A 13587-nucleotide genomic window follows, 5' to 3' on the forward strand; every position below is an offset into this window, starting at 1 on the left:
GTGCCTCGCTTCGGTTCGGTTCGGGCTCTGTGCCTCGGTTCGGTTCGGGCTCTGTGCCTCGCTTCGGTTCGGGATTCGGGCTCTGTGCCTCGGTTCGGGATTCGGGCTCTGTGCCTCGCTTCGGTTCGGGATTCGGGCTCTGTGTCTCGGTTCGGTTCGGTTCGGGCTCTGTGCCTCGCTTCGGTTCGGGCTCTGTGCCTCGGTTCGGTTCGGGATTCGGGCTCTGTGCCTCGGTTCGGGATTCGGGCTCTGTGCCTCGCTTCGGGATTCGGGCTCTGTGCCTCGGTTCGGTTCGGGATTCGGGCTCTGTGCCTCGGTTCGGGATTCGGGCTCTGTGCCTCGGTTCGGTTCGGGATTCGGGCTCTGTGCCTCGGTTCGGGATTCGGGCTCTGTGCCTCGCTTCGGGATTCGGGCTCTGTGCCTCGGTTCGGTTCGGGATTCGGGCTCTGTGTCTCGGTTCGGTTCGGGATTCGGGCTCTGTGCCTCGGTTCGGGATTCGGGCTCTGTGCCTCGGTTCGGGATTCGGGCTCTGTGTCTCGGTTCGGTTCGGGCTCTGTGTCTCGGTTCGGTTCGGTTCGGGCTCTGTGCCTCGGTTCGCTCCCGTTCCTGCAGCTGCAGTTCTGCTCTTCCCCTCGGGGAAACAGGGATGTGCTTCCATCAAACCCACCCGCTGCCGCCCACTCCCCAAATTCCCTCAGGAAAACGGGGCTGGGCTGGGCTGGGCTGCTGCCCACTCCCCAAATTCCCCATCTCAGGGCTGGGCTGGTTCCCACTCCCCAAATTCCCCATCTCAGGAGGGGCTGGGCTGCTGCCCACTCCCCAAATTCCCCATTTCAGGGCTGGGTTGGTTCCCACTCCCCAAATTCCCCATCTCAGGAGGGGCTGGGCTGCTGCCCACTCCCCAAATTCCCCATCTCATTTCAGGGCTGGTTCCCACTCCCCAAATTCCCCATCTCAGGAGGGGCTGGGCTGCTGCCCACTCCCCAAATTCCCCCATTTCAGGGCTGGTTCCCACTCCCCAAATTCCCTCCGTCCCCCACAGACGGTGCTGGACAAACGCCAGGAATGCTCCGGCACCCCATCCCCATCCTCCTGCCTCTGCCCCCTCCCACCAGCAGCACCCTCGCTCTTTGCTCCTGGAACAAAGTTCCCAGCAACTTTTCCACGGGCATTTTAACCCATTTTCTGCCCGAATCCAATTTGTTTTATATAAAATGATTGTTTTATAAAGAAGCCGAATGAAACCTGTGCGGATTCCAGGATCACTCCCAGGCTGGAAACCGTGAGTAGCTCTGCAGGAGTGAGTAAATGCCTGTTTAAGGTTATTTACATCAATAAATAAATATTTACCCCTCTTTAAGCGTCTCGGGTCGTTTGCAAACAGCTTTCCAATCCCCCAAAGCCATTAAAATCTGCTGTTGGAATGCACCAGCCCCCGGTGATGTTCCCGGAGATGTCACTCAGCCTCCATTCCAAGCCCCACATCAGCATTCCAAAAGCTCTGCTGCTGAAAGAGCAGAAACTTTCACCTTTTAATTTTTCATAGCGGATTAATTTTTAATTCTCAGACATCAGAGGGAGGGGGGGAAGTTCCCCAGGAGCCTCTCCCGCTTCAAAGCGCGCTCCGGGCAGCCGCTGCCTCCGGTGGCGATTTATCACACCCATAAATTCTTCCCGGATTCTTCCCCATTTCTGCTCTTTTCTTTCTGTTCGGCCACAAGAATTAAAGCTGGGGGAGTTTTCCAAAAGCCGGGAACAGAATCAAAGCCTCTTTTGGTGCCTCCAGCCACGGGCGGCTCCCTCGGCTGTCCCGAGGGAAGGCAGGGATTGCTCCAGGGTAAATCCAGGGGGCTGGAGGCTCCTGTGCCCGGCCCCAGGGCTCCGAGCTGAGCCCGCTGCCCTCCCTGCGAGCACAGCCTCACCCGGCAGGGGAAAGCTCAGTTCCTGCGGGATCTGGGGACCCAGCAGGCGATTCCTGATCCGGAGCATCCCTGTGCAGGGGTGTCCCAGCTCACCCCGTTATCCACTGCTTTATTTCATGGGGAATGATCTGGGGACCCAGCAGGCGATTCCTGGCCTGGAGCATCCCTGTGCAGGGGTGTGCCAGCTCACCCCGTTATCCACTGCTTTATTCCATGGGGAATGGGGATCCAGCAGGCGATTCCTGCCCCAGATCACCCCATGGCTCCTCCTGATGTCTCAGCTCACCCCGTTATCCCCTGCTTTATTCCATGGGGAATGATTTGGGAACCCAGCAGGTGATTCCTGCCCCAGATCACCCCATGGCTCCTCCTGATGTCTCAGCTCACCCCGTTATCCCCTGCTTTATTCCATGGGGAATGATTTGGGAACCCAGCAGGCGATTCCTGGCCTGGAGCATCCCTGTGCAGGGGTGTCCCAGCTCACCCCGTTATCCACTGCTTTATTCCATGGGGAATGATCTGGGAACCCAGCAGGCGATTCCTGACCCAGATCACCCCATGGCTCCTCCTGTGCAGGGGTGTCCCAGCTCACCCCGTTATCCTCTGCATTATTCCATGGGGAATGGGGATCCAGCAGGTGATTCCTGGCCTGGAGCATCCCTGTGCAGGGGTGTGCCAGCTCACCCCGTTATCCTCTGCATTATTCCATGGGGAATGGGGATCCAGCAGGTGATTCCTGTCCCAGATCACCCCATGGCTCCTCCTGATGTCCCAGCTCACCCCGTTATCCTCTGCTTTATTCCATGGGGAATGATTTGGGAACCCAGCAGGTGATTCCTGTCCCAGATCACCCCATGGCTCCTCCTGTGCAGGGGTGTCCCATCTCACCCCGTTATCCTCTGCTTTATTCCATGGGGAATGTCCCTCTGGCATGGAGAGCTGGCAATGTTCACCTGCAGAAGGATCCAGGGAAACCTCAGAGCCCCTGCAGGGCCCGAAGGGGCTCCAGGGACAAACCCTTTCCATCCTTCCGACCTCCAAGGCAAAGGAGGGATTTGTTACAGGGACGCATTCCCGAGGACTGGGGGAGGATCAGATGAGCCACAGCCAGGAGAGCCGAGAGGTTTCAGTCGGGTTTTATTCCACCAGCGTTATTTACAGCAGGGCGGGGATTTGTGGAGGAGCAGCCACCGGAATCACCCCAGCCCTCGGCTCCTGCCAGGCAGGGTCCCCCCACGACACCCCCACAGCCCCAGGGACCAGGGAACGCGCCGGGAGCTGTTCCGGATCGGGAACAGCTTCGGGCTCCACACGGCCGAGCTTCCCCTGGAGCCGTGCACAGACACCGAGCCTGGGCCGCTCACCCCGCCTGGCACTGCACAGACAACCCCAGCCCCAACAAAATCAATTCATTTTCTCTTTTAGAGCCACGGGGGAAAATTAATTCCTTCATTTTTCAACTCCCAGGTACCGTTTTTAGCTTAGCAGGGAGTGCCAGCCTCAGGTCTGAGCTCTGCAGCCAGGGAAAAGCTGCACAAACACAGAAACTGAAATTAGAGAGGATCTGAGAGGTTTTTTTTTCCTCTTTCCCGTGAGCAGGAACCAGCAAATTTCACACAAAACACAGATTCAGATATGTGAGAAGGAAACACGGTCACAGCGAGTGTCACACAGGATATTCCTACTGAAGGAAACATCTCAGTACATCCAGCGAAGAATTCACTTTTCCCACCACGGTCCCCTTGGTCCTTTATTTAAATAAATACCCGCACCGGTGGCAAAAACCACCTTTCTATATAAATACTGCTTTTTTCTCCAAGCCTGCCATCCAACAGGATTTTTAAATGACTTATTTACATGGGGATTATGGTTTATCCTTCCGGCCTGGGCAGCGTTCCCGAGCTCCTGGGAGCCGGAATTTCAGCCCCAGGAGCCGGGGCAGGAACCTGCTCTGGGCTCCATCCCCAGAGGGAGGAGAGCTGCAGCCCCAGGAACCGGGGCAGGTCCCTGCTCTGGGCTCCATCCCCAGGGGCCATGGGGAGGGAGAGCTGCACCCCAGACCATGCCCTAGACCATGAAGCGATGCTCCTTGCCGTCGTGGGCCATGAGGATGACGTTGCGGTTGGAGGTCCAGATGAGCCGGGCCAGGCGCAGCGCGCCGAGCGAGCCGGGCGACGCCGGCTGCACCGGGGGCACCTGGAACGTCTTGACACAGCGCAGCTGCGGGGCTGAGTTCAGCATGCCGATGCTGCCCAGCAGAGACGTGTTCATCTGGGGGGAGAGACACTGGGAGCTCATCCCAAATCCCAGATCCTGAATAAACCTGAATCCCAGATCTCAAATCTCGAATCCTGAATCCCAAATCCTGAGTCCCAAACCCCAAATCCCAAACCCCAAATCCCGTGCCCAGGGATCCGGGATCCAGCCAGCCCCACTCGGATCTCCCTGTCCTGGCTGCCTGGCCCTGGCCACGTGCAGGATCTGCTGTTCCCCCGTGGGCTCCGAGCTGTGAACCCGACACTCCCCGATCCCAGGAGCTCCCTGTGCATCCCCCGGGACGGCAAACTGGGAATTCTGTTCCCAGGACAATCAGAATTCTGTTCCCAGGACAATCCCTTGGGTGTTTTCCGTACCCCAAATCCCGACTCCCGCTCCCTTTGCGCTCCCCGGGGTGTAAACCATCACCTCCCCGGATTTGGGATCGCGCCAATTTCAACCATCCCCACTAATAACCCTTAATGATCCATGCGTGGTTAACGATCCGGGGGGATCCCCCGGGTTCCTGCGGGAATTCTGTCCCTACCTGCCAGAAGCACAGGTGGCTGTCCGAGTTGGAGTAGGTGGCGAGGTAGCGGCCGTCGGGGGCGAAGGCCACGGCGGTGACGGCTCCTTTGTGGCCGTGGATAGTCTGGGAATGGGACACAGCCGGAATGTTCCGGGTCAGGGAACGGGACACAACCGGAATGTTCCGGGTCAGGGAACGGGACACAACCGGAATGTTCCGGGTCAGGGAACGGGACACAACCGGAATGTTCCGGGTCAGGAGGGAACCCTGTGGAAAGTCTGGGAACGGGATACAGCCGGAATGTTCCGGATCAGGGGGAACCCCATGCATAGTCTGGGAACGGGATACAGCCGGAACATTCTGGATCAGGTGAGCCCCCCCATGGAAACAGCTCCCGGGGAGCCAGAAAGGATCAGAAATGCCCTGGGAATCCCAATCCCCGCTGGGTGAAACGCTGCCGCGGCAGGAACCAGCCAGAAATCCATTGATTCCCCTGGAAAGGGATCCAAGGGCAAATCCCTCTCCCTGGAGGCTCCCCCGGCACGGAACAGCGCCAGGAACACGCTCGGGGTGACTCCTGGTGCTGCTCTCCTCGGCTCCGGAGAGCACAGCTCCTCCAGGGAAGCGGGAGTTCCAGGACACGCGGCTCCAGTGGATGCTAATCCTTCCCAGGCAGGATTTCCTGCGTTCCCTCCCTGCACCAGAGCCCCAGGGCAGCCAGGGATGTTCCCAGCAGGCAGGGGAATCCCTGCGGTTCCTCATTTCATAATCCATGGATGGGAATTCCTGCATTTCCTCATTCCATTTAAATAATCCATGGATGGGAATTCCATTTCATAACCCATGGATGGGAATTCCTGCATTTCCTTATTCCATTTATTAATCCATGGATGGAAATTCATTTAATAATCCATGGATGGAAATTCCTGCATTTCCTTATTTAATAATCCACGTATGGAAATTAATTTATTAACCCATGGATGGAAATTCATTTATTACCCCATGGATGGGAATTAGTTTATTAACCCATGGATGGAAATTAATTTAATTTATTAACCCATGGATGGGAATTCATTTATTACCCCATGGATGGGAATTAATTTATTAACCCAGGAACACCGTCCCTGTTATTGGCCATGTTTAGGGATAGTCAGGAATTGTTCCTGGGGGTTTTTCAGGAATTCAGGGATGTGTTTTCCGGTGATTTCCAGGGTTTTGTGCCTGGAATGCAGCTGTGGGTTGCAGACCAGCACCTTTAGCACCTTTCACTCATTAAACCACGATTATTCCAAATGGAATATTCAATCCCACATAAATCCAATTAATGCTCGGACTCCTGGGATTTTAATTCTGGAAGGACCCAGGACCAAACATTATCGATTCCAGGCCAGCTTTAAAAGTAGTTTTTGCTTTGAAATAAACCCAAAATAACTTGTGTTTCTCTTTAATCTTCCAGGTTTTAGGCACAGAAATTTCACGTATTTCTGAAATGCAGCTCTAAATATTTATGATGAACGCCAAGGTTGGATCAATAAAAACGGAATATTTCAGGGTCTTTCCTTACAGACCCAAAGGTATTCCCCAGGGGAGAGGAGATAATTAAATACCCCCTGCTGAGGAATTAATTGGGGGATTTTGGGCCAGGCTCTGCTACTCAGCAAGGATTTACCTGGGAAAACCTTTCCCATCATCCCAAAATCAACCACAGGTATCCTAAAATCCCTTCCCTGCACTCTCCCTCCCCACTCCTGATTTTACTGTTTAATTGGATATAAAATAGATTTATTTCCCACCTTGCAGCACCTTTAAGTGCAGGATTTTGGGTGTTGATAATCAGGAACCTCACACCCAACACGAACCATTTCATATTATTATTATATAATAATATTTGTATTTATACTATTTATAATTAATATTTATACTATTTTAATTAATATTTATACTAATTATAATTAATATTTATACTATTTATAATTAATATTTATACTAATATACTAATATTTATACATCTATAATTAATATGTATAATATTTAATATTAATATTGAATATTTTAATTAAATATTATTGCAGTGTTTAACTGGGCACGCAGAGCTCGCAATCCCGTTGCCCGATCCTTCTGATATCGTTATAAATGAAATATAAAATGAATGAATGAATGTCAATGAATAATAAATTAATTGCAGTTGCAAGGATTAATCCCAGCTCTTTATTCTGGGATAAAAGCCGCTCTCTGTGCCTCTGGCTGGGGTTTAAAGCCGGGAAAACGAAGGCGGAGCTCTCGGAATTCCGATTCCTGAGAGCATCGATTCCCTTTATCAGATCCCGGGGCCTCAGGGCAGCACGGGATCCACAATCCCCACGGATCCCCACGGATTTTGGGAATCTGATCACGTTCCGGCCCAGCCCTGCTGCATCCCGGATCAAATGCCGGGAAAACGCCGGCCCGGGAATCCCTCCCGCGGGAGCTCCCGGGAATGGGGCACCCCACACACCTGGGAACCCACAGGGATCCCTGGCCCAGCATCCCCCGGGAACGTGCCAGCATCCCAAATTCCTGGAGATCCCTCTGGATTGTCATTGTCACTGCCATTGTCACTGCCATTGCCATCGTCATTCCCATTCCATTCCCATTGCCATTCCCAGAGTTTGGCTGCTTTAGAGAGGAATTGTGAGCTGCAGAAGGGAATTCCTGTGATCTCTGGGGGGAATGTGAGGGGAAATAATGGGAATATGAGGGAATATGAGGGAATATAATGGGAATATGAAGGGAACATGATGGGGAATGTGTTTGGGGACAAGGATGGGAATGTGAGGAATATGAGGGATATGAGGGATACAATGGGAACATGAAGGGAACACGAGTGGGAACGTGTTTGGGATCAAGGATGGGAATGCGATGGGAATGTGGATCAGGGCTGTTCCCCTGGCCCAGAAGCTGAGTGCAGATTTGTTCTGGAGCCAAACCCAGCTGTCCCTGGAGCCCCTCTGCTCACCCCCAGCTCTGTTTTCCAGGATTAATCATTAGGATCATTAAGAAAAGTAAGGAACCGAGTGCTGTCAATATTCCCCATCAGAGTGTAAATAAAACCTGGGAATTTCGGAGGATTTAACTCCCAACCTTTCACCTCAGGAAATCCTCCTGAGCTTTTCCCCTGCGATCCTGCGGGATGTCCCGGAGTTATCCCCACATTCCAGCGGGGCATTCCCGGGAATGCTCACCTGGCACTTGCCGGTGCGGATGTCGTAGAGCGCCACGGAGCCGTGGCGAGCGCCCACGGCCACGCGGTGGCTGCGCTCGTAGTAGCTCACCATGTAGAACCTGAGGAGAACGGGGAAAACAAGGGGGGATTCACGGAATTGGGATGGACGGGAGCAGGATGGGATTGATTTATCTGGGATAATCCCCCGTCCCTGGGAGTGCTGGGACACCTCAGTGCCCTTCCAGGACCCTCCGTGACTCCGGGGCGTTTCCCGGGAAAGCCAAAGGAGAAGGAGAAGGGAAGGTGCCCATCGAACACTCCCCACAGTGATCCTGAACAGCCATTCCAGAACATTCTCTGGAATGCCAGATCCATGGAATTCCAGCCCACTGAACCCTCACTGTGGACTGCAGTTCTGGGGTATCACAGCGAGAGCGCGCCCGTGCCGGAATCCTGCCCTTCCATCCTCCCCCAGGGAAAACCGGGAATTTCTGGGGTCGCTCTCCCGGAGCCTGAGCACACCCGAAGGAGAAATCCTGCAGATTTCCCTCCCATCCCCTCGGCGTTCCCAGCGCCACGGCAACTGCACAGGATGGAGCTGGGGAAAACACCGGGAACATTCCCAGTGATTGCAGGGAATTCTAAATACATCCGGAGGAACAGGGAGACTGGGCACTCATTCCCATTTATCCTCGCCTTCGGGTTTTAGGGAAAAGCTCAGGAAGGAGGATTGCTCCCATCACATCCAGCCTGGCAAAGGATAACTGCTCTTTCCTTGGAGCCATCCCATATTTTAATAGGTAATTAAATTAAAATTTAATTAAGGGTGATTGTTGGGATTTATGGGCTGGAGAGGTTTAAGACGATGACTGGGATATTTATTTATCCAAGACACTGGGAATGCTCCCAGTTTATAAATAAATCACCTTTCACTCTTCCTCATGTCACTAAAGGAGTGTCCTAATTAGGAATTATCTATTGTGTATTAATATGTATCGTGTATTCATACGAAATGTGTACCATGTATTAATATGAAATATGTACCGTGTATCAATATGAAATATGTACTATTGTGAAATACGTACCATGTATCAATATTAAATATGTAATATGTATTCATATGAAACATGTATCGTGTATTAATATGTATTACGGATCAATATGAAATATGTATTAATATTAAATATGTACCATGTATTAATATGAAATATGTATTAATATGAACTACGTATTGTGTATTAATATGAAATATGTATCATGTATCAATATGAAATATGTATAATGTATTAATATGAAACATGTATTATGTATTGATACGAAATATGTATCATGTATTAACACGTAATATGTATTAATATGAAATATCTATTGATGTGAAATATGTATCATGTATCAATATGAAATATGTATTAACATGAAATATGTATCATATACATTATGTATTAATATTAAATAGTTACTATGTATTAATATGAAATATGTATCATGTATCAATATGAATTATGTATCAATATGAAATATGTATCAATATGTCCCCTGTATCAATATGTCCCCTGTATCAATATGTCCCATGTATCAATATGTCCCATGAACCAATATGAAATACGTATCAATATGTCCCATGTATTAATATGAAATATGTATCAGTATGTCCCATGTATCAATATGAGATATGTATCAATATGTCCCATGTACCAATATGGAATATGTATCAATATGTCCCCTGTATCAATATGAAACATGTCCCCTGTATCAATATGAAACATGTCCCTGTATCAATATGTCCCCTGTGTCAATATGAAACATGTCCCCTGTACCAATATGAAACATGTCCCCTGTATCAATATGAAACATGTCCCTGTGTCAATATGAAACATGTCCCTGTGTCAATATGAAACATGTCCCTGTATCAATATGAAACATGTCCCTGTGTCAATATGAAACATGTCCCCTGTATCAATATGAAACATGTCCCTGTGTCAATATGAAACATGTCCCCTGTGTCAATATGAAACATGTCCCCTGTATCAATATGAAACATGTCTCCTGTGTCAATATGAAACATGTCCCCTGTACCAATATGAAACATGTCCCTGTGTCAATATGAAACATGTCCCTGTATCAATATGAAACATGTCCCTGTGTCAATATGAAACATGTCCCTGTGTCAATATGAAACATGTCCCTGTATCAATATGAAACATGTCCCCTGTATCAATATGAAACATGTCCCCTGTGTCAATATCAAACATGTCCCTGTATCAATATGAAACATGTCCCTGTACCAATATGAAACATGTCCCCTGTGTCAGTATGAAACATGTCCCTGTGTCAATATGAAACATGTCCCTGTGTCAATATGAAACATGTCCCTGTACCAATATGAAACATGTCCCCTGTGTCAGTATGAAACATGTCCCCTGTATCAATATGAAACACGTCCCTGTACCAATATGAAACATGTCCCTGTGTCAATATGAAACATGTCCCTGTGTCAATATGAAACATGTCCCTGTGTCAATATGAAACATGTCCCCTGTGTCAATATGAAACATGTCCCCTGTATCAATATGAAACATGTCCCCTGTGTCAATATGAAACATGTCCCCTGTATCAATATGAAACATGTCCCTGTATCAATATGAAACATGTCCCCAGTACCAATATGAAACATGTCCCCTGTGTCAATATGAAACATGTCCCCTGTACCAATATGAAACATGTCCCTGTGTCAATATGAAACATGTCCCCTGTGTCAATATGAAACATGTCCCCTGTGTCAATATGAAACATGTCCCCTGTACCAATATGAAACATGTCCCCTGTGTCAATATGAAACATGTCCCCTGTACCAATATGAAACATGTCCCTGTGTCAATATGAAACATGTCCCCTGTGTCAATATGAAACATGTCCCCTGTATCAATATGAAACATGTCCCCTGTGTCAATATGAAACATGTCCCCTGTGTCAATATGAAACATGTCCCTGTGTCAATATGAAACATGTCCCTGTGTCAATATGAAACATGTCCCCTGTGTCAATATGAAACATGTCCCTGTATCAATATGAAACATGTCCCCTGTGTCAATATGAAACATGTCCCTGTGTCAATATGAAACATGTCCCTGTGTCAATATGAAACATGTCCCTGTACCAATATGAAACATGTCCCCTGTATCAATATGAAACATGTCCCTGTGTCAATATGAAACATGTCCCCTGTGTCAATATGAAACATGTCCCTGTACCAATATGAAACATGTCCCCTGTATCAATATGAAACATGTCCCTGTGTCAATATGAAACATGTCCCTGTATCAATATGAAACATGTCCCCTGTGTCAATATGAAACATGTCCCCTGTGTCAATATGAAACATGTCCCTGTATCAATATGAAACATGTCCCCTGTGTCAATATGAAACATGTCCCTGTATCAATATGAAACATGTCCCTGTACCAATATGAAACACGTCCCTGTATCAATATGAAACATGTCCCCTGTGTCAATATGAAACATGTCCCTGTGTCAATATGAAACATGTCCCTGTATCAATATGAAACATGTCCCCTGTGTCAATATGAAACATGTCCCTGTGTCAATATGAAACATGTCCCTGTGTCAATATGAAACATGTCCCCTGTACCAATATGAAACATGTCCCTGTATCAATATGAAACATGTCCCCTGTACCAATATGAAACATGTCCCTGTATCAATATGAAACATGTCCCCTGTGTCAATATGAAACACGTCCCTGTGTCAATATGAAACATGTCCCTGTGTCAATATGAAACATGTCCCTGTATCAATATGAAACATGTCCCTGTACCAATATGAAACATGTCCCTGTACCAGTATGAAACATGTCCCTGTGTCAATATGAAACATGTCCCTGTGTCAATATGAAACATGTCCCCTGTGTCAATATGAAACATGTCCCTGTATCAATATGAAACATGTCCCTGTACCAATATGAAACATGTCCCTGTGTCAATATGAAACATGTCCCTGTGTCAATATGAAACATGTCCCCTGTATCAATATGAAACATGTCCCTGTATCAATATGAAACATGTCCCTGTGTCAATATGAAACATGTCCCTGTGTCAATATGAAACATGTCCCTGTATCAATATGAAACATGTCCCTGTGTCAATATGAAACATGTCCCCTGTGTCAGTATGAAACATGTCCCTGTGTCAATATGAAACATGTCCCCTGTATCAATATGAAACATGTCCCTGTGTCAATATGAAACATGTCCCCTGTGTCAATATGAAACATGTCCCTGTGTCAATATGAAACATGTCCCCTGTGTCAATATGAAACATGTCCCCTGTATCAATATGAAACATGTCCCTGTATCAATATGAAACATGTCCCCTGTACCAATATGAAACATGTCCCTGTACCAATATGAAACATGTCCCCTGTGTCAATATGAAACATGTCCCTGTGTCAATATGAAACATGTCCCCTGTACCAATATGAAACATGTCCCTGTGTCAATATGAAACATGTCCCCTGTGTCAATATGAAACATGTCCCCTGTGTCAATATGAAACATGTCCCTGTGTCCATATGAAACATGTCCCTGTGTCAATATGAAACATGTCCCCTATGTCAATATGAAACATGTCCCCTGTGTCAATATGAAACATGTCCCTGTGTCCATATGAAACATGTCCCTGTGTCAATATGAAACATGTCCCTGTGTCAATATGAAACATGTCCCCTGTACCAATATGAAACATGTCCCCTGTGTCAATATGAAACATGTCCCTGTGTCCATATGAAACATGTCCCTGTGTCAATATGAAACATGTCCCTGTGTCAATATGAAACATGTCCCCTGTACCAATATGAAACATGTCCCCTGTGTCAATATCAAACATGTCCCCTGTGTCAATATGAAACATGTCCCCTGTACCAATATGAAACATGTCCCTGTGTCAATATGAAACATGTCCCCTGTGTCAATATGAAACATGTCCCTGTATCAATATGAAACATGTCCCTGTATCAATATGAAACATGTCCCTGTGTCAATATGAAACATGTCCCCTGTGTCAATATGAAACATGTCCCTGTGTCAATATGAAACATGTCCCCTGTGTCAATATGAAACATGTCCCCTGTACCAATATGAAACATGTCCCTGTATCAATATGAAACATGTCCCCTGTGTCAATATGAAACATGTCCCTGTGTCAATATGAAACATGTCCCTGTATCAATATGAAACATGTCCCCTGTACCAATATGAAACATGTCCCCTGTGTCAATATGAAACATGTCCCTGTGTCAATATGAAACATGTCCCTGTGTCAATATGAAACATGTCCCGTGTCAATATGAAACATGTCCCGTGTCAATATGAAACATGTCCCTGTGTCAATATGAAACATGTCCCCTGTGTCAATATGAAACATGTCCCTGTGTCAATATGAAACATGTCCCCTGTGTCAATATGAAACATGTCCCCTGTATCAATATGAAATATGTCCCTGTGTCAATATGAAACATGTCCCTGTGTCAATATGAAACATGTCCCCTGTACCAATATGAAACATGGCCCTGTATCAATATGAAACATGTCCCCTGTGTCAATATGAAACATGTCCCCTGTGTCAATATGAAACATGTCCCTGTGTCAATATGAAACATGTCCC

General features: G+C 47.8%; 1 protein-coding gene across 1 annotated transcript; it reads right to left on the reverse strand.

Moving 5' to 3' along the window:
* Positions 1-3866: 3866 nt before the first annotated feature.
* Positions 3867-11646, reverse strand: LOC147645359 (WD repeat-containing protein 7-like). Its single transcript, XM_086874710.1, has 3 exons — positions 7929-11646; positions 4726-4830; positions 3867-4193 (listed from the first exon to the last, which is right to left on the reverse strand). The coding sequence occupies exons 1-3, from the start codon at positions 8019-8021 to the stop codon at positions 3990-3992; spliced, it is 402 nt and encodes a 133-aa protein (XP_086730836.1). The 5' UTR covers positions 8022-11646; the 3' UTR covers positions 3867-3989.
* Between the last annotated feature and the right edge of the window lie 1941 nt (positions 11647-13587).

Source organism: Cyanistes caeruleus, unplaced genomic scaffold, assembly GCF_971803275.1.
Source record: "Cyanistes caeruleus unplaced genomic scaffold, bCyaCae1.hap1.1 HAP1_SCAFFOLD_489, whole genome shotgun sequence".
NCBI lineage: Eukaryota > Metazoa > Chordata > Aves > Passeriformes > Paridae > Cyanistes > Cyanistes caeruleus.